The 22,525-nt window shown below is 35.7% G+C and overlaps 1 protein-coding gene across 2 annotated transcripts; it reads right to left on the reverse strand.

Annotated features, from left to right (window-relative positions):
- Positions 1–46: 46 nt before the first annotated feature.
- Positions 47–21,897, reverse strand: LOC111001009 (AP-3 complex subunit beta-2). 2 transcript variants are annotated; one of them, XM_022270672.2, is made up of 22 exons: positions 21,664–21,897; positions 21,273–21,380; positions 20,657–20,795; positions 20,301–20,461; positions 19,833–19,976; positions 18,698–18,803; positions 18,272–18,464; positions 17,546–17,655; positions 16,241–16,508; positions 15,199–15,307; positions 14,370–14,481; positions 13,555–13,801; positions 12,912–13,060; positions 6,897–7,000; positions 6,393–6,443; positions 4,521–4,632; positions 3,692–3,851; positions 3,096–3,298; positions 2,038–2,176; positions 1,621–1,730; positions 1,032–1,135; positions 47–242 (listed from the first exon to the last, which is right to left on the reverse strand). In XM_022270672.2, the coding sequence occupies exons 1-22, from the start codon at positions 21,768–21,770 to the stop codon at positions 89–91; spliced, it is 3,090 nt and encodes a 1,029-aa protein (XP_022126364.2). In that variant the 5' UTR covers positions 21,771–21,897; the 3' UTR covers positions 47–88. The 2 variants fall into 2 exon arrangements, with proteins under 2 accessions (XP_022126364.2, XP_022126363.2); XM_022270671.2 differs by having other exon boundaries at positions 3,692–3,854.
- Between the last annotated feature and the right edge of the window lie 628 nt (positions 21,898–22,525).

The raw sequence follows: 22,525 nt of genomic DNA on the forward strand, positions 1-22,525 counted from the left end.
AAATATAGTTTTTTTTAACAAAGATAAATAAATGCAAAAATGAGAATTCGATATACTCTATAAACTTTAATCTCATTATTTTAAATAACTAATAATATTTACTGAATGAACTAGCAATTTCGTTAGCTAACATAGAAGAAACTGCCATATTTGGGCAATTCACGGTTACTATGGAGTAATCGCTTTCTATTCGCACTGAGAGCAACACCAAATCTTGAGACGACATCAAACGACCCGCGAACCTAAAATAAAAATATATTTGTGAAATACACAAAATTCTGACACAAAGATTTTATATTACATAAAAACCTAATAACTGGAAACACTACTAATAAATATGGAAAGGCTAAAAACTAAGAAAACATGACAAGCGACCCAACCCTATTGACATAGTTTTTTTCTACAGAGGACGAAAAAAGGGCGTGCGTACAATGTACACAGAAGTGATACTTTATAAATTAATTGTTACTAAGGTAAAAGCCCCAATAGATAATTATATACCAGTATTATCACTTCATGTCTATATATCTATATTCACACTGTATACGTGCTAATGATAATATAAATGAAAAAATCTGCGTTTACTGCACAAGACGACAGAATTGCCACCTAAAGTTCCAATATGTAGCAACTAAACCAATAGCGTGTATTTTTTCGATCTCCCTTTCTCACTCTCTCTCAATCGCTCTCTCCCTTTTCTTCGACAAAAACAATGCACATTTGCACACTAAAATTTATACCCTAAAGCCTAAAGAAGTTTAATTTCAAAAATATCAAGAAAACCGAAATCTGAGGCGATCGTAGTGCTAATTTTTACTTATATCTACTTCTATCATCTAGCAGTAACAAAATAAAATATTTTCTAAAATACCTTTTTATTATTAAAAAATAATATATATATTATAACAAAATATTAAAATACAAAAAAATAACTACATTTATACCAAACTTTAAATTACTAATATTATTACTAACGTAGGTTAAGAATAGTAAATATTGTATATGTGTGTGTTGGATTGTTGACTACTCACTTGAGAAAATTTACTGGCGACTCAACAGCACCGAGATTTGCAGTCTCAAACACTTTAGTGCACATTATCAGATCATTCTCCATCTTCGGTGCCTTTTTGTCACACTGAAAATTTACATTTTTTTCATATATTTCAATAGTTATCGACTTCAAGTTGTATGCTTAATGTGTAATTTCCTATATATAACTATATAAATATATTTCGGTTTTCTCAAGTCGTTTAATAAAATAAAAAAAGAATGTGTACTTTTGTACACGCGTTAGAAAAAATAACTAAAATGCAGTAGTGAAATAAATTATTAGTAAATACTATCACCGTCGTATATGAAATTGATTTAAAAACACTAAAATAATATTTATTTATTCACACTGTTTAATTGTACTGTTACAAAACACGTGGTCTAAATATAAAAATACTAGTATATACAACTTGAACATAGTTATCGATTTCCATGCCACCTAGACCTAACTACGAAGTCGAATTTAGGTGTCGGTGTGCGCATCGTAAAAATTCAATCTCATCATTTTTCTCCATCGCGCCAAAAGAATTATAACTTCAATAAAAACAAAAAATCAACAAGAAATCATACCTCTGTCATTCCTCTTAGTTTTCTTTGTTCTTGCCCCCAGCGGGTTTCAGACATATTAACAGCCCGCATAAGTTCACCAACTTGTGGTGTTATAACTATATTCATCTCACCTAAAAAACACATAAAATTGTCACATTTAAAAGGATTATAGTATTAATATAAATATGGTTTGATTTCTATCATTACCGTATTTTTGACTATGTATTTTGTGATTAACCAATGATTTAAAAGTAACTTCATGTAGCTTTTAAAATCCATGTCTTATACAGATTTTACTAACATGATAAAATAATATAATTGACTGATGTAACATGTATCAAATAAAAAAAATCCTTTTAATTATGTGTAGCATAATATGCGAAGTTTAGATTTCATGCCGACAAATAGCTTATGTACATAAGAAAATATAGAACTCACCTATAGAACTACCGATGGTAAATTCAACGGGTTGTATGGAGTCAGCAAAGTCAACGCCCAATAATGTATTTGTGGAAGCGCCGGGGCCTAACGATGGTATGGAAGGAAACTCATGAATACTCCGGGATCCCGACACTATCTGAAATATATATAACCGATAATGTATACGAAAGCGTCGATCAGTTTAATGTTTTGTTTAAGAGGATTTTCACAATCTTGGTTACTCAAGATGTCATATGGAACATGGTTTAATGCTTGCATCTCCTTACAAACGTTGTGTAAAAAACTTGGCGATTAAAAAGAGTGGCAGAGAGTTTATTGCCAGTTCTTCTCTTCCGTTCTACGCCCTTGATTTGAGAACTGGCAGTAAATGTAAATTCACAATTAATTTCGTTTTTTTGACGTTCATAAGTGTACTGGTTTACCTATATGCCTAATATTTTATAGAAAGAAACCACTATATTGAAATTGTATTCGATTTTACAACAAACTTCCAAGCGAAATTAGATAATATTAATTCAATAAAACTCTCGTTAAATGTACATTGATTAATAAAGCTTTTTATAAATTTGACGAATATTTAAATGATCCTAATCCTTTGGATAGATTAGCTCCAGTTCAAATAATTTGTACGACTCAAAACTTAGCGATTAAATGGAGTGGCAGAGAGTTCTTGTCAGTTCTTCTTGCCCCTTGACTTGCGAACTGGTAGTAAATGTAAATTTAGAAAAGATTTTACATCTTTTCTGTTGACATTCATTGTCATAAAGTTATTTTAAGTTTGAGTTTGAAAATAGAAATACATTTAAGTCTGTAAGTAAAACCTAACATACTTATTCCGGCCCAACTACCGCTTTCAACGTTCAATCAGCCCAATATATTTTAAATGGAAAATTAATAAAGATTGAGCTATATCCACCGTATTTTCTTAAAATTATTTATTTTACAGAATAATATAAACTAAATCATTGTACATTTGAAACCACTGTAACAAGTAGCAGTCTTGTCAAGAGCACAACAAATGCATATGAAAATAATTCTACTTGTTAGCTTCCCACCTTCTTATTGATCCGTATATCTGTGACGTCATCAGACGTGTGATTTGTAACTGTGAGCTGTATAGCGCACATTTTGGCCGAGTAGAGGTGAGGCGCACGTGTCCATTGTGCGTGTACGGACAGACCGCCAGACATCACACGGGATATCAGTTCGATGCTTCGGTTTGGAACTATGCTTGGACCGACTGGCGTTATCATGTCCTCTGAAAGCAAGTTAAAGAAATGAAATTATTACGTAAATTTGGAAGCATAATTTCTTTCTGACACTCAACAATGTTCATAAACATAAATAATAATTATATTTTGTATAAAATAATTATGATATTAAAATTAATGGACTTTTTATTAAGTAATTTTATATTATATTATTATGTTATGGTATTCAGAGGTAAAATTTAAAAATGAATAGAAATTATTTGTTTACAGTTAAGAATGTAGGATTATATAATTATTAATATAAGTATGTACTACAAAAAAGTACCTAAAAAGACTACAGGAAAGTTTTAAGTTAGCCATCGGGGAATTGTATACTTTTACTTAACTTCGAGGATAATTATACCCTGTATTGGTTGTACCATTAGTCGGTTTCATAATACCTTCAGCTATCCCAGAAGGGGCCATAGTAGGGGGTGAAAGGAATCCTCCACACGTTGGCGTCATGGTTGGCAGGGTGCTGGCTACCTCATCCAATTCTAATAAGAGTTCCAGGTTAGATTTTTCATTTTTCTTCACCGTCTCTTCTTTTACCGGTTCTGGCTGCTAAAACAAGTTCATAGAGAAGTTTGGGGTAGACACTATTCAAAGGTGTACGTAGAAATAAGTAATTTGAAAAATCAAATACTCTCAAGGCAAAGGGTAAAATATTGGAATTTTATACCCTACCAATATTTAACAGTAAATATTAATTTATATTATTTTTCAATTCGCAATTTCGCAATTCGCAATTATATATTTATATATTTATTCACACATTACAATATAAAAATTTAACATAGTTAAATGAAAAAGAGCAACTGGCGGCTTTATCGCTTTAGAGCGATCTTATCCAGGCAACCACGTGAGTGAAGAAAAAAAATGTATTAAATTGCATAGGGTAGGCAAGAAGTGCAAAAATACATATTACATATAGTAATTAAGAAGAAACTAAACAGGAACAAAAAAAATAAACTTAACTGATATTGGATCCGTGAAAAACAAAAAGTATATAATCACATTTCAACAAGCACAGTCTAAATTTCATCAAAATCGGTTCAGTAGTCTAAGGTATCCAAGAATTTCTGGAGTCGGAGCAATTTTTTTTATTTAGTTGACATCATTCCAAAGAAAAGTAACTGAAACTTACAGGCTTCTAACGCTACCTAAGATTACGTCAGACATAGAAATTACTTTATTTAAGAAAACGGAAGTTGTTTACTAAAAGGGTACCTTAGTGTCATTTTTCGGTGCCTCCTCTTCGCTAGAGGCCTCACTGTCACTGCCGCTGTCAGAGCTCGATGATGCGCTGTCAGACTCACTATCCGAACTGTCAGAGTTGGACCTAAATAATGTTTCTTTGATCATATTGTTCTACTCAGCAATTTCTAACATACTTTTTTTTCTTTTTTTAAGAAGTTAACTTTTCAGAAATATCACAGATCCAGCTTCATAAATAATTCATAAAAAAATTTATGCACTTCAAGTACTGACTAAGAAAAAACGCATTCCCTCATATTGCCTTAAACAGGGTCTAACTGATATATAACTAAGCGATGAAATATTTTTAGTTTTTTAAGTACCTGTGAACTGAAACGTTTTGATAACTTTTGATTTAACATAAATATCTCAGACATCCATTAACTTTAGACATCATGTCCAAAATAAAAATAATCAGAGTTATTTAAAAAACATCCACCATCATATTATATACATTTTGAGATTTGTTTAGGACGGTAAAAAAAATTAGAGGATACTGTTCAATAACTGAACAGGTATTTTAAAAAGAGAGGTATTGTTTAAAAAGATTATATTAGATAATTTATTTAAATCTAATATTCAACTAATTTTTCTATAGATCAATCGATCATGATGCAATGAGATCAGTATGTAAGGGAACACAATTGTTGATAGTACAATACCGTAAGATGTATTAAAATATAACAGTAAATTAATTTTTACGAAGATATAATGTATATAAAGTATTATGATGAAGTAAAATGTAAGGCACACAAGGCTGATCTACTTGTCTATATAGGAAATTATCACGAAACAGATAAAGAAGTCTAGTACGAAGCCATAATACACATACAACATAAATAAGTAGTATACAGGGCGTCCCACGGCGATGCCACACGGAGGGAAAGTACCTTAAATGTTAATGATAGGATATTTTACTGAAAGAAGACATCGTTTAATATTTAATAATAAGTAGAACTGCATTCACGGATTTTTTGAAAATCGCCTACCTCAACCGGGAATCGAACCCGCCAAATGTGACAGTAAAATTTCATGTATTTTATAATAGCGTTTGAAAGGGCTACTCATAAGCATTATTTTTTCCTTTGTCTGTTGTATACAAATTCTCACTCTTTTAATAATTTCTCTCCCTGTCGATTTACTTATTTTTGCATGGTGGATGTTTAAAATAATACATCTAAGTTCATTTTGTAACTCCTGCACACTGTTGTACCGGTTCCTGTAAAGTAAATCTTTTACATAACCCCATAAAAAAAATCAAGTGGTGTTAGATCTGGGGATCTCGATGGCCATCTAATTTGTCCAAAAGTGCCGATCCAGGAAGGAAAATGTTCATTAAGAAACTCGGCTGTTCTCCTACTGTAATGAGCCGGAGCCCCATCTTGCTGGAATATGAGATTTCGTCGATCTGCATCAGGAAGATTATTAATCTCATTTCTTAAAATCTCAAGAGAAATTATTAAAAGAGTGAGAATTTGTATACAACAGACAACAACAACGGATCACATTTTGAGCATTTGATTTTTTTTTTTAATAAAATGTAAAATTTTATGTTTTTAGTTTCATTTAATATGCTAGGTTATGAAGGAAAAAATAATGCTTATTAGTAGCCCTTTCAAACGCTATTATAAAATACATGTAAATTTACTGTCACATTTGGCGGGTTCGATTCCCGGTTGAGGTAGGCGATTTTTAAAAAAATCCGTGAATGCAGTTCTACTTATTATGAAAAATAAACGATGTCTTCTTTCAGTAAAATATCCTATCATTAATATTTAAGGTACTTTCCCTCCGTGTGGCATCGCCGTGGGACACCCTGTATATGTACCTTATAACTGTACTTACTTGTAGTTATTCGTTTGTTTGGGCTTTTCTTCGTTATCGTTTCCTTCATCCCTGTTGAGTAATATTTTTACTTTCAATATTTAAATTGTAATTAAAAATTATCTCTAAACAACAACGTACTAAATTAACAATACGATTTATTTGTTCTAAGCTTTATATAGGGAAGCCAAGAATAGATAAAATAAAGAATAGATCATTAAGAAGAAAAATTAAGAAAGCTGATGTCAACATGAAAATAAATAAAATTAAGTTGACATGGCAAGAGGAACAGAATAGTTGAGAACAGAAATTAACGCAAAAGAGCAAGATAATGTTGAAGGTGGATAGACCAGGTTAAGGAAACATAGGTGAATAGACCTGGTACATGGCAGAGAGTGGAACACTGCAGACAGACATGGTTTGGAGAACGCTTTTACGAAAAAAGGGCGCATAGATTATTGTGATGGGCATTACTGAGATGATTGTTGTGAAGTGTTTTTTTTTTTCTTATAGAATAATACTCACTCATCAGAAGATTCTTCGGAGCCCGAGGAGGAATCAGAGGCAGATGATGTAGACCCTGAGGCAGACTCACCTTCCGGTTCCGAGTAGAATGTTTTGTTGTTCTTCTGCAATAGATAATTTTTCATTTATTAATAAAGTGAGATTTATACTAATTACTTCAAAGTATTTAATTTGCACTATCTATTATAACATTAGATCTTTTACACAATAAAGACTTAGTTAGTGAATAATTTAGACTAGTGTTTTTTAAAAAAATCCAGACAAAATAAAGTGTTAAATTATTGACGAAAAAAACTCTTAAAGCTATAAAATTAAATATGTCGAACCTTTTTATCGAATTTTAGATTGTTTTAACTTCATTCATATATCATTTTTTTAGGAACATATTCACTTTATTGGTAATTTACATACTATATAATACGCGTATCATCATTATATCATTAATAGTTTTTCGATTTTGCAAGATATCTCTAGATGCTCCGCTTTCAATAGTAGGTTATGTCAAACCCAAATTAGTGTGTAACCCACGCCAACTCCAGTACTCCAAGAACTCGATTTCTTTGAAGAGAAGGTCAAGGTTGTTTACCATACGAGAAACCAGAACCAGTCTCTTGCACAAATCCCCGTTAACACAGACGTTGTACCTACTGTATACTATCTCGACACTATCGACATGTTTATATGTTCGCAAAGTGAATTCACAGTAGCAATATTGTACATTATGTAATATTATAAAATATTGATTACATTTTTTTTCTCGACATAGTAAGTATAAATAAATAACATAATAATATAGTACGGACGCGGAGCACGAAGAATTTCGTACAATGACCTTTGGGCCTACTGCCAGTGGTTAATAACATTTTTTTTATAAATACGAATATTAAAAACGGTAGGTTTGATTTTATTTAGACTAAACGGCTTGATGGATTTATAAAAAGGAAAAGTTATGATTGCGACTAAGATTTGGTAAAAAAAACAGAAATACTCTTAAAAAAAACATTTAATTTTAGTCAGAGGCATCAATTTCTGATGAACTATCAGATGTTTCGCCAGATAGGCAGATACGTTACTACTTATATACTATACTATAACATATATACTACTTATAACAAAACAAACCAAAGTACATGTGCACCACCGCATGTCTTTGTGGTTATGACTAAAAGGTTTACAATCTCTGAATACGGCGGTCACTGCATCTGTGTGAGCGCAACGGCAATATGTTTATGCGCGAGCGACAAAGACATAAGATGAGGGGTCATTCTACGAAATTCTTCGTGCTCCGCGTCCGTACTATAGAACAAAATCTCAAGATTTTTGCTTTACGATTATAGTGTTCGCGTTGTCGTATATCACTATATAAAAATAATAAAACTTGTGTGATCTCAACGATGTATATCTTTTTCGTAAAAATAAACCGCGGCGTCGGCAGCGAGATGTACGTGTGTCACTTAAGAAGTCGTGGGCCGTACTGGTGGCGGAGCGCGCTGTGGAATGCGCGTGCCTCGCCCCCCGTCTGCCGCGGAGAACAATAGACACGGTCTATACGTAAAAGTTGGTAAGTGCATTTTTTGTAATTTAATATAATATAATTTATTTTGATAATTTTATTTCAGCTACCAATGACGACGAGGACGCCACATCACTCCCCTGCCGAGACCGTTTCACGGTCGATAGTAGTCCGGAAACTTAACTAATCTTCCACTTCTAGTCTTTTTTTCAGGTAGCGGTGCATCGTGATTGGTGTGAAGCGGCAGTACGGTCATCGGTGAACGAATGGTCGTGTCGTATTCTCTGTTTTCTTTCGTAAGGTAAGCTGGTTTTATTCTGTCTATTGTTACTGTAACTTCTTTGCCTTTTATGTCTAATGAAAATGTTTTTGTATTTCTTTTCAGAACTTTATATGGGCCGGTATATGGTGATTCAAGTGATCGTTTTGCGGGACCACGGCGAAGAAAAACAAACTGTGCAGTATGTATGTCATTCGGCAAATAGAATGTTTTACTTTTGTGGTTTGATGCAGGAGTTGGGGTTAATGCTGCCATATGATTTCTCAAGCGAGCTGTATAGTCTGCTGGATTTAGGTTCTGGTCAAGCGAAGTTGAGAAAAATTGTCCCGGTAGTCGTAGTGGTTCTCCATATACTAGCTCGGCGGCTGATGCCTGCAGATCTTCTTTCCAGGCAGCTCTTATTCCTAGTAGCACTAGGGGAAGTGTTTCAGTCCACTGTGGGTTGTTGTGACAGATGATGGCTGCTTTTAATTGGCGATGTAATCTCTCCACCATTCCATTGCATTGCGGATGGTATGAGGTGGTGGGACGATGTTCTGCGCCAATCAGGTTAGTGATGCTTTGGAAGAGTTGTGATTGAAATTGTAAGCCTCTGTCTGTTGTTACAGTTTGTGGACATCCATGACGAGATACCCAGTTGGTAATGAACGCGGAAGCACAAGTTTCTGCTGTAATATCCGCTAGTGGATAGGCATCAGGCCAACGTGTGAAGCGGTCTATTGCTGTCAGGCAGTATCTAAAGCCATTAGAGTATGGTAATGGGCCTATAATGTCCAGGTGTACGTGGGCGAAACGTTCTGATGGTACTGAAAAGGTTGTAAATGGTGCGTTCGTATGTTTGTTGACATTACTTCGTTGGCAGTCTACACATTCCTTTGCCCAAGTTTTGCAATCGCGTCTTACTCCGGGCCACACAAATCTTTGAGCTACCATTTTAGCAGTGGTAGGGCCGCTTGGATGGCTGAGTTGGTGTATGGTTTCAAAAACGCGTTTGCGATAGGCAGGTGTTATATACGGTCTAGGCGATTTGGTGGAAAAATCGCAGTACAACTGGTTTTCAGCGATCTGCTTCAGTTGTAGTGCTGTGTTTTTGGTAAGCAAAGCTTGCAATTCAGGGTCTTGAGCCTGATCTCTTGCAAGTGCGTCGTAATTTATGGTGACAATCTCTTCTACACGTGATAGGGCGTCAGCGACGATGTTGTCTTTACCGGGAATGTATTTTAGATCGGTGGTGAATTGAGATATATAGTCAAGATAGCGGAATTGTCTTGGAGAGCACTGGCTTCTGTTTGTTGTGAAGGCGTAGGTGATGGGCTTGTGATCGGTGTAAATGCAAAAGTTTCTTGCTTCCAACATATATTTAAAGTGTTTGATACCTTCGTATATGGCCAGAAGCTCCCTATCGTATGGACTATATTTTTTTTGCGATGTCGTCAGTTTACGAGAGAAAAATCCCAAGGGTTCCCAGTTGCCTTTTCGTTTTTGTTGCAGGACAGCGCCGATGGAGTCGTCTGAAGCATCTGTGAATAAGGCTAGATCCAGGTTGATTTCAGGGTGGACAAGAAGAGTGGCTTGAGATAGGCTGCGCTTGCACTCATTGAAAGCTGTTACAAGGTTAGTCATATCGATAGGTGCATTTCCTTTGATGTTACCTGTTAAGGCATCGTTCAGAGGAGCCTGTATCTTTGCTGCATCAGGGATGAATTTCCGGTAGTAGTTTATCATTCCCAGGAACCGTCGGAGTTGTTTTGCTGTTTTTGGCTGTGGGTAGTTGGTAATAGCTTCCACTTTCTCTTTGAGGGGGCGTATGCCTTCAGTCGAGACGCTGTAGCCGAGGAAAGTTACTTCGTTAATGCCGAATATGGACTTAGAGGTGTTTATTAAGATGCCATACTGGTTAAGTCGTTCGAAGACAGTTTTAAGGTGCTGAAGATGGAGTTCTCTGGTCTTCGAGAATACTAGGATGTCGTCAATATACCCATATGTAAATTCCAGGCCTTGAAGAACTTCATCGATGAATCTTTGGAAGGTTTGAGCAGCATTTCTTAAACCAAAGGTCATATACGGAAATTCGAACAGTCCGAATGGTGTCGTTATGGCTGTTTTAGGTATGTCCTCATTCGCGATAGGTATCTGATTGTAGGCCTTAATCAGGTCAATCTTTGAAAATATTTTAGCTCCAGACAGCTGGTAAACAAAGTCATTAATCTGTCTTATTGGATATCGATCAGGGATGGTTCTGGCATTAAGTGCTCTGTAGTCGCCGCATGGTCTCCAACCGTCGTCCTTCTTTTTGGCTAAATGTAAGGGAGACGACCATGGGCTCTCTGATCTACGAGCTGTTCCATTTGCGTACATCTCTTCAAACTCTTTTTTCGCAATAAGCAGTCTATCTGGGGCTAAACGTCTGGGACGAGCTGCGACTGGTGGACCAGGGGTAGTACGTATATGATGCTTCGTTTGGTGCTTGGTTTCTTTTGGATTTCCAGTAGGTTTCGTTACATCTGGGTAGTTGCGAAGTAAGTCATGGAAGTCGGAGTTTCCAGCAACTGTTTTGATGGTCACCGTTTCCACAGAAATGTTGGCGCAGCGTGGCGCGTTGACGAACAAACTTGTGAGGCCGTCGATGAGGCGGTGACGACGACAGTCCACTAATAGGTTGTAGTGGCCCAAGAAGTCAACACCAATAATGGGTCGTGTGACGTCCGCAACTACGAATCTCCAGGTGAAGTCCCGGCGAAGTCCGAGGTCCAGGTGTAAGGCTATGTAGCCATACGTAGCTATGATAGTGTTGTTGGCAGCGTATAACTCATATTTAGTTTTATGACGCTGGTCTCTGGTCGCCGACTTAGGAAAAACGCAAACGTCAGATCCCGTGTCTATCAAGTACTTCAGTTTAGTTTTCTTTTCGACGATGAAGAGGCGGTCATTAGGAGTATGCGTAAGGCAGTCGTTAGCCGCCACTACAGGCTGCCGTTCGCGTTTAAAGTCTTGTAGGAACAGGGCGTGAGACATTTTATGGCGTTTTCACCGAATTTTCTGTGGTAGTAACACACGCTATTCATTTTGTTTTCCTTCCATCTTTGGGTGGAGCAAGAGTGAGATCTTGATCTGTTATACCTACGTTGTGGTGATCTGCTTGATCGGCTATTATGCATGCTCAGGGAAGCAACTTGCTTGGTTAATTCGTTAACTTGCCTGGCCAAGCTTTCTAAGGCGGTGAGGTAGTGGTCTGGAGGATTTCCAGCATGTTGGTTAGCTGAGGACGATGTAGCGGCGTAAACATTTGGTGGGGTTGGGGCTGCGATGGCTATAATTTTGTCAGCCAACTCTGCAAGTTTCTCTAGCGGCATATCCATATGCGATGCAATGATAGGTTGAATGTTATTGGGTAACCTATTGTGCCATGCTGATCTAATAAATTCGTCTGGTACCTGTGGTCCGGCCAAATGTTGTAGGTGACGAAGAAATTGTGAAGGCTTTCTAGTGCCGAGTTCTTGATTGTCTAAAAATTGCCTGATTTCTTCTTCGCGCGGTTTACTTAATCGCCTTATTAGCTCCGCTTTGAGGGTTTGGTATTTGTTGTCCTTGGGAGGACTTTCTATAATATCCGCAACTTCAATAGCGAACTGTGGGTCCAGTTGGCTAGTCGCGTTATAAAATTTAGTCGTGTCTGACGTTATTCCCGCCAAACAAAATTGGCCTTCCAATTGAGCAAACCAGAGTGCAGGTCTATTCGGTAAAAATGGTGGTATTTTAATTCCAACTTTGAAAATTTCATGTGCACCTTTTTCCATATTGTCCGTGTCCCCACCGTTATCGTCTTGCATGACAAAAGTGCTAAGACCGCGTGGCGTGTAGTTTTTTCTTACTCTTATCACGTCGGGGTCACCAGTATAGTGTTCGCGTTGTCGTATATCACTATATAAAAATAATAAAACTTGTGTGATCTCAACGATGTATATCTTTTTCGTAAAAATAAACCGCGGCGTCGGCAGCGAGATGTACGTGTGTCACTTAAGAAGTCGTGGGCCGTACTGGTGGCGGAGCGCGCTGTGGAATGCGCGTGCCTCGCCCCCCGTCTGCCGCGGAGAACAATAGACACGGTCTATACGTAAAAGTTGGTAAGTGCATTTTTTGTAATTTAATATAATATAATTTATTTTGATAATTTTATTTCAGCTACCAATGACGACGAGGACGCCACACGATAAACAAGTACCTGAACAGTAATAGGCTGTGCTTCCGGCGGTGGCGGTTCTCGTAATTCAGCCGCAAATGCTTGCGCCGGCGCACGCGGTAATGACGTATACCCTCCCGCCGCAACTCCAATGTACTGCGACAGAGATCCTAACGTATACTGATCGCGATCTGAAAAATAAACAAAATAATAGTTTTTTTTATTTACATGTATAAATTCATGTTTAATTTCAGCTACAATAATAATTTATCTTATTTATTGTCAATATATTCAAAATATTCGCAGAAAAACGAAAATTATTGACGCTGAGCAATATGCCCTAAATGGTGATGGGCAGGCCACGTAGGGCGTTATACAGATGACCGAAAGCAGTACCCGAATTGAGTGGTCCATAAGGAACAAGAAACAAAGGAAGACCAATAGAGCAATGGGCTGATGGGATCGAGAGGGTAGTTGGAAGAAATTTGATGACGATGGCACAAAATAAATTAGGGTGGAAAAAGTCGGAGGAGGCCTTCTCCCGGACAGGGGCCGCATCTTAGTTAAAATTGTATTTATATCTATTTAATTTAATTTATGTAAATATGATGTGGAAAAATAAGGGCTTATTATTATTATATTCAATAATAAAAGAAAATTAAGCTAGATCTCTCGTAAAACTTACCCTTAAAGTTACTCTGTATACTCGGCTTCGGTTTATCCGGACAAAATATGTGCGACGCGTACTGCGCTAGCAGCGATTCATTTTGGGGCTCTATAAACTTGCGAAGCATTCTAGCTCTGTCTCTCACATCATAACTTGCATCGTAGCGAGCGAGATGCAAGACATATTTGCACATCGGTAAGGTGTCTGGCTGGGTTATGGATAGCTTTACCGCTAGCGACAGTAGTTGAAGTTTTACTAATTCTTCCTGAAAAACAAACAAAATTGTTATTAGGCCTGGAATGGAGGTAAATTTAAGACAAATTTCTTCTGCGTTAATTTATAATGCAGTGTTCTGTTACAGTGGATATGTTATTCGTGATTTGTTACCGGGAATGAAATTCGGGATCCGGAATCCGGGAATCTAGATGAGATTACACGCTGTGGTAACGAATTGGATGTTTTCCAAAGGAATTCAAGTTAAAAAATTAGAGCTGTCACGGGACGCCTGGCAGATGTGAAACATCAACATTATTTTTTTAAAAGTAATATGCAGAAAAGAACAGATTGTGATAGAAACTAAATATGTCATAATGATAAAATCTAATATTACGGTTTTTTTCCAGATAACGATGACTATTTGTTGAATAAACATTATTTTCATTAAATATTTTTAATGTGAAATTTACTACTGCATTTAGACTGTATATCATATAGCGTGGCGATGCGTCGCCACGCCAGAAATCGGTTTTACGTGCGGCTATAGATGTTTCACATCAAAAAAATCAACGTTTCATTTCACACATTATATACGTATAAAATTAATGTTGAAATACCTGGTCGGCAAAATTGGACACCATATGGGCTAAAATGGCAGCAGCTCGAGGGTGCTTCGCCCCGTGTTCCGCCACCAACCACACAGCTGCCGCGCGTGCATTACCCGCTAACCTACAAAATCAATTTAAAACGTATAGTGCAAAAAGACAATCGTGGGATCGCAGCAGGCCTTTTAATGTGTGTGATACGTCATAAATCATGAATAAATTAGCTGACGCGTAATATAATAAGAATTATCTTTGTTGGTAAAATACCCTCGCCGGTTCTATTTCAGCTCAGATACCTTACTTATGTGGAAAGTTTTTGCAGTATTTTTATTATTTAATTAAATTGTTACCATATTTTATGGTTTAGAAAAACTTTATTTCTCATAAGAATTGCATACATAATTCATTTACTGAGAAACAATATAAACTAAGATTTATAATTATTAGAGCGCACAGATGTAGGTATGTATATAAAATTACAAAACAAACCAGCAACAAAAATGTAGGTAGACATAATAAACTCGATCGGTCAACTAAGCAAAACATAGATGTTCGGATTGGATTTTTTACTAGATGTGGCATTGATGCCATACTCTGATATAACAAGTTGATATTAATTATTTTTTATAAGACTATTTTATATCAACCCTTAATAGTGCGTCATGTTCGGAAAGCATTATAATTACTAAAATATATATCGATCAGAATTTATTAATAAAACTTTTTTAAAGGATATAAATATAAATATATTGGTAAAGACTAACCAAGTACAGGTGTCAACATCGAATCATTATCTGTATACCAGAGATGTTTATAATTAATAATTAAAAATTTATCTCACCTATCCGAGCGCAGTAATTTCGCAGCTCTAGATACAGCCGCACGCGCAGAACTAGCACCACCGCCTACCACTCGTTTCACCACCACCACTGCCTCACATACCACCCATTCTGCAAATTTATCAAAGTTTTATTACTATTATTAATTATAGTACGGACGCGGAGCACGAAGAATTTCGTATAATGACCCCTCATCTTATGTCTTTGTCGCTCGCGCATAAACATATTGCCGTTGCGCTCACACAGATGCAGTGACCGCCGTATTCAGAGATTGTAAACCTTTTAGTCATAACCATAAAGACATGTGGTGGTGCACATGTACTTTGGTTTGTTTTGTTATAAGTAGTATATATGTTATAGTATAGTATATAAGTAGTAACGTATCTGGCGAAGCATCTGATAGTTCATCAGAAATAGATGCCTCGGACTAAAATTAAATGTTTTTTTAAGAGTATTTCTGTTTTTTTTTACCAAATCTTAGTCGCAATCATAACTTTTCCTTTTTATAAATCCATCAAGCCGTTTAGTCTAAATAAAAATCAAACCTACCGTTTTTAATATTCGTACTTATAAAAAAAATGTTTTTAACCACTGGCAGTAGGCCCAAAGGTCATTGTACGAAATTCTTGGTGCTCCGCGTCCGTACTATAGTCTCTTGACTTTTACAAGCAGTCGATGAAGTTTAACTTCATATAATTTGGAAAAAAGTATTGTTAATTTATTATGAAACCTACTTACAAAAATAAATGAGAATGTCAAAATCTTTCATTTCTGATTTATTTAAAAAAAACATTATAGATGGCAGCACTCTGTCAAGTAAGAATCACATTTTTTATGTGTGAGTTAGTAAGTGAGTGAATAAATCAACATAGTTTTTTATCGATTCTAATTATCAAAATTGCCCCATCACTTTGACCTCACACCGAGCGTAGAAAACGAGGTTTAGTAATTATTTTAATACCCTTGGTTATACCTTCGTAAATAACTGTTCATAATAATATTATTAAGTATGTATATATACATATACATTTAATGATAACTTACCATCCTTACTCGACAGCAAGTGCAGAAGACCATTCAAGCAGGTCTCAGTCTCAGTTTGTATGGCCACAGCCAGCCTTCCTATACCCTGAATGGTAGCGGCCACGAAAGCCTTATCACTGGAAGTGACATATGTCTGGTATTCGCGTAAGACCACGGGAGCGCTGGCTTCAGTCGCTAGGTTCGTTAGTATTTCCAGTTTCAACAACTTTATGTGCGTGGGGTCCGAATTACGTACGAAGAACGATTTGAGGAATGGCTCGAAGAGGGTCTGAAAATTGATAAATTCTAATAATAATAATCCACGCTCTTTTTACAAGTGGATAAAATAACAAAGCTTTATAATTATATTTTCCATTGGTTACCTATATTTAATCCTGGTTTAAGCAAAGGATTAAGCTGGCTTTAAAGGCAACGCTAGGTTTTCAGCAGTAGCTTTCTTTTTTTTATATATTTCACGTGTATGTTGTATAATGACAAGACGGCGATACAAAATAGGAAACAAAAATTATAAATACTCCGTATTGTAGCGATATATATTCTAAAGGTTTGGTCACACTTTCGATGAGTTTTTCAATTTTTTCCATGTCCAATTTTGTAGACGAATACAAAGCTGTACACACACCGGACGCGGCGGCTGTCTGTATGACAACTACAACGAATACCCATCACAATGAGTTGCGTCGCATTTACGCCCCGTCCCGCCGGGCGCGACGGCACGGTCCTATATTAATTAGTACATACAGTCGACTCTCGTTAATTCCAACCTGCGATAATTCGAACCTCTCTGTAATTCAAAGTTATGATGAGTGCCCTACAAAATCTCTTTATATTTCGAAGTAAATCAAATTTTTATGCACTTGGTAATTCGAACGAAAAAATCATTGCTATATAATAAAACGACGCGTTAATTCGAACTCATCGGCGTCCAACACTCGACAATTCAAAGTTGCAGAGAGAAAGAGGTCGAATGATTGTTGATTGAAGTTATTGAGCAGTCTGAGCAGCAGCAATGTGTTTTGAAGAAAACCAGTATTTAACAGAGTTCTTTCGAAACATTAATTAATTCACATTATGAATAGATTTATGTATGTACACTCTGATGACTCTGATGTCACTCACTTGATTTTCTCTCACCAATTTCGAACCATTTGATATTTCAAACATTCGATAATTCGAAATATTTTAAGAGTCCCTCCAGTTTCGAATTAACGAGAGTCGACTGTACATACATTACAACTGCTCACGTTGCGCCAGCGTCGCGTCGCCGTCCCGCCCCCTGTCTGACCTAACCATAAGTGAACATACCCTCTTAGAGACAGTAAGCGCTGCAATAGAGTTGAGGACCACACTCTGAACTTCAACATGGGCACGAAGCAAACGAACCATGGCCTTAGCCACCGGCGGGAGCTCTTGTACTAAAGAATATTGTTTTTATTTAATTTTGACATCACAAATTTACGTAGCAATAATATATAGCAATTAATCACGAAAAACAGGATCTAGAGCCAAATGTGTAGTTTAATCACTGTAAAGTACTTTTAACATAATAGTTAGTCCTAATCCTTGGGACTGTATTACTCCACTTCAAACAATTTGTATTAAAAGATTGGCGATTGAAAAGAGTGGCGGAAAGTTTCTTCCCCGCTCTACGCCCTTGACTTGCAACCTGGTAGTAAACGTAAATTTACGATTGACTTTTTATTACGATTTAATTTTTTTCACGTTCATAAGTGTACTCGTTTATTTATATGAATAAAGATATTTTGATTGATTGATTGATTGATATTATTCTTAGATAACTTTTGTACGCTTTGGTACGTGAAAAATTTACATTTACTTTCACTGCTTAAGGGCGAAAATGGACGAAAATGCCTAAAATCTTTCCGCCACTATTTTTACGTACTTTTTTATTTCAATATAATAATTGTAAGGTGATTAAAAACACATGACATGGAATGAAAACTACGAAAGAAAAATAGTTAAACATCTATATGATTTTCGCACATCATAATGTTTAATATTAAAACTCACTTGGGCCACAGTGATAAAATAATTGTGCGACCGCCATAACTACACCGGCGTTTCTGCTTTGCAAAAGAGGTTTCGCTGCCCGCAGTAGCAGTCGCAGATCAGGGTCCACTGATGGCGAGACAGTCCTTTTGTGATCACTGGTCTCACTCTCTGAGTCGTAGAATGGTTTTTCCTCACTATCACTTGAGTAATTCTGTGAGAAAATATAATATATATCCCCTCTTTATTAAAATTCCTAATGCGACAAGATACACAAAATTGTTCCATCTGCCTCGTACAAACTAGAATTACCTGCATAATTCGCTAATGATTCGGGTTTTATCGAACTATGACACCAATTATCATATTGATAAATTCGCTAAAATACTGATTATGTACAAACATATTTTATATAATCTAAAAAAGATATATTAAAAATTTTCTTACGTTAAGATTTGGATCCGGGAAGCACGTCTTTGCATAAACAGTGAGAACGTTTAGTAAGGCCAGCTGACCCCACTCATCAACATCAGCTAATAGGGCACAAAGCTTCCTAAAATACCATAAACGAGTGGTTAATGTTAATTTAAGAGTATGGGAATAGACTGAGCTACAATCTATAATACTAAGAGACGAGAAGAGAAGAGAGGTAAAGGTTTTACACCTGCATTACAATTAATATATTGTTTGAATTTTCTAAAATGATTTTTAAAACAAAATAAAAGGCCGTTTTACGACTAATATATATTTCCAATCATCAATTTTAATAGAATACTTTATAACTGTAGAAAGGGCATGGGCTAGGGCTGCAAATTAAACTCGATTGACTTTTGGTACTAATTTAAGCAAATTACATAAAGAACCTACAATAAGCGGCTACCATAACATTGAACCATTAATAGCAAAAAAGAAATTCAAATATTTTAAACCCAATAAACAATTTGTCTTGAATTTTAGCTTAGCTACCTCGGCCCCGGGACGTAAGTCGCCGGCCCACTCTATAAACAAACATTGAACCATAGCGAAGAAGTGGCGCATATCCATACGTAGCTAAGGTTCAACTATGTGAGGCGTCGGTCAAATTAAGCTGGTGTTGAAGCAAGAGCACAGTTTCCTTATGTGGAAATTGTATTTGTTTTTACAACAATTCTACTATCGTTAAACGTTAATTAACCAAGAAAGCTTTATATGCATATGAAGATTATATAAATTATCCTAAGATTGATTTGCTTTGCCTTGATGTTTATGGCTAAAAACTTGACGATTAAAAAGAGTGACAGAGAGATTCTTGCCCGCTCTACGCCCTTAATTTGCGAACCGGTAATGAACTTAAATTTAGAATTAATTTAAAATCTTTTCTGTTGAAGTTCATAAGTGTACTTGTTTAACTATATGAATAAAGTTACTTTGAGTTTGAGCACTAGATCCAGAGATCTATCATATTCGCAGATGTCAATTTTATTATTGCCAAGACCTTAGTTGAACTTTTGCATTAAAGAGCAGAGATGTATGCGTTGAGTGTACGCGTCTTGTAGTCTGTCTCGTGCAAGAAAATCTAGTAAAAAAAACCTAGATAGGATACCTGTAACTCCGGTGTATAAGGCTCATACGATCAGCACACACCTCAGAAAAGGCCATTGCAGCGGAACCAACTACAAGGGGTGCTTTATCAGACAACAGCTTGTCTATAACTCCCACCAACTCCTCTTTTTGCTCTGGGTCTAAGCTAAAGTAACAAAAGAAATATGATCTTTATCAACAGATTGATGTTTAATATTCTCTTGCTATAAAATTATAGTATAAGTTTTAAACCAAACACTCATATCCAGGATTATATACAATACAATATTACCAGAGTCAGAGGTAGTATGGTCCATTATGCAAATGTTATAAAACCAAACAATTCACTTTATTATAAAATACTAATCGTTCAATTTAAAAATATTTTTGTGCTGGTTAGTCCATATATAAAGGATAACTTATAAGATCACACAACAACAAATTGGATTTACTGGTATAAGATAAAATTCTTTATTAAATATAATCTTACCTATACAATTTAGGTATAGCATGAGCAGCTGTCTTCCTTACGTATGGACTCATATCGCTGGCTGAGTCTCGAATAGCTAACATTACTATCGGAACTATCATTGGAACACGAATTGATGACAGCACCCGCAATGCACTAGCACGAATCAATTGGTTTGGGTCCTTCATATAAAAAGATTTTGTTAGGTACTTGATGTTAAGAAAAATATTTACTCACTTAACAAAACAAATTAGACAAACTAGAACATTCTACAACTATATGAAAATACCTTTTGTATAAACATGCTTTAAGTAAAACAGTTATAAGCTTTATCCAGTAGTTGTTCCCTCTACAATTGAACTAATTAATAAGATTACCTTAAGAGCTCTTTGGAAGGTGCTAATAGACAACAATGCCAAGTCCTGTTGCTCTTCTGCATACCGTACTAAGTACACATACACAAGTTTTTTCACCTCAATATTTTTTGATACAACATTCTTTACTACTGCTGGAAACCTGTAATGTTAAATGTGAATGTTATAAGGCAGTGAAAGTATTTCTGCTTAAAGATAAATTGTATTGTCCTTTATTAAGATAGCTTTTACACATTTAAAGAAAACACTTTTTTACCGGATTGAAGCTATGTATTATTGTAAACTTATAATTCACAGTGACCACTCAAGCTGTAAAGCACACAAAATATCAAATCAATTTAAAAGAAAGTTTAAATAATTATAATTTTACAATAATACATAGCTTCGATCCGGTAAAAAGTGTTTTCTTTAAAGATTTAAAGGCAAAATGCTTTAAGGTTATAAACATTGCCTTTAAGGATTATATGGGTCCATTGTAGTGATCTATTTTATATACCAACTTTTAATTAACATTATTTAATAATTAAATCTTGCATCCATCTGCAAGTATTGAGATTGTAGTAATTATATACTTTGCTTATTTTTTTATTTCCAATAAACCCCATATCTGAATACTTACATGTCAGATGCATCTCTTCCTTTAGCAATCATCCCAATAATCCTTTTCATAGCTTCAAGTTTCAAAGAATCTTTAGATCCATCCAACATTTGCTTTAGATCTTCATTTCTGAAATAATTATAAACAATATTGAAACAAAATCATTTCTTATTAGTAAATGCATTATTAACTTATTTGTAGGTTTCACTTTTAAGATAACCCCAACCACCAAACATTTAAATATTTGAATGTACACAATGCTATTTTAATTTATTGCTTTATTAGGAAAATATTTTTCAAACATGGATATTATAGCTCATATATACCCTGGGGAACTAACTTAACTCCAATAGGACAATAAGAACGTTTTCGTCGTTTTCATACATGTTTAAAACAAATCATAAGAACATACTTTTTATAATCTGGTTGGAAAAAAGCACCAGATGCTGGGTCTCCCGCAGGATATTCCACCTCCCCAGTCACCACTTTGTCGTTGTTATACGACGGCGTTGTAGCCATTATGAATAAAATCTCAAATTCTAATTGCTAATTTATATTTAACGTGAAAGGCTAAGCAGAAGAAACCCTAATCAAAATAGAAGATATAATATTTTGAACATATTAAAACCACATAGGTGACAGAACCACAAGCAGACTACATTATATTGTAGTCTTGACAGTTGTCCACAGATAACAGAACAGTAGTGAAAACTTTTAACATACCATAACTATACTAACTATATTGGACCTACGCCTATTTCGGGTAGTATTTCTTTTTCGCACCCTGCTGATACAGAATGGGCGTATAACCCTTAGTGAGGACCACAGCGCGCGAGGAGACATAGAGGTCCACTTGCTGCGCGCAGCCGGTGTTGGGGTCAATCCGGAGTGTCAGCCCCGGTAGTGCCCCAGGTGTGGGCCTAGGAGTAATTTCAACTTGGCCCTGGTGTCGTCCCGATAATATAAATAATTGATTTCGTAGTGACTTTAGGATAAAATATAGTAGAAAATACGAAACGAAGGAATAATAAGGATGAGTTTTTTCCTCTTGTGGCCTTTTTTTCTAAGGAGAAATAACGCTTTTGGTTTCGGAGTGCGTAATTAACGTCTCTTTGAAGATCTAATACAGACTACAAGATAAATCCATGATTTCGTGTTAACTCGAATGAAGTACCTATCTATTATTAGAACAGAGACGATATATTATGAGACCTGTAAATTACACTTAGTAAATCCGATATTATCAAAATACATTTTCTTTTTATAATATATTC

Source organism: Pieris rapae, chromosome 5 (genome assembly GCF_905147795.1).
Source record: "Pieris rapae chromosome 5, ilPieRapa1.1, whole genome shotgun sequence".
Taxonomy (NCBI): domain Eukaryota; kingdom Metazoa; phylum Arthropoda; class Insecta; order Lepidoptera; family Pieridae; genus Pieris; species Pieris rapae.

Coding starts and splice junctions, on each gene's coding strand:
- LOC111001009 (XM_022270671.2), bottom strand. CDS start 21,770: ATGGCTACAACGCCGTCGTATAACAACGACAAAGTGGTGACTGGGGAG. Junction 4,633..6,392: donor AAACAAACGAATAACTACAA/GTAAGTACAGTT, acceptor AACATTATTTAG/GTCCAACTCTGACAGTTCGG. Junction 3,855..4,520: donor CACCGAAAAATGACACTAAG/GTACCCTTTTAG, acceptor AACTTGTTTTAG/CAGCCAGAACCGGTAAAAGA.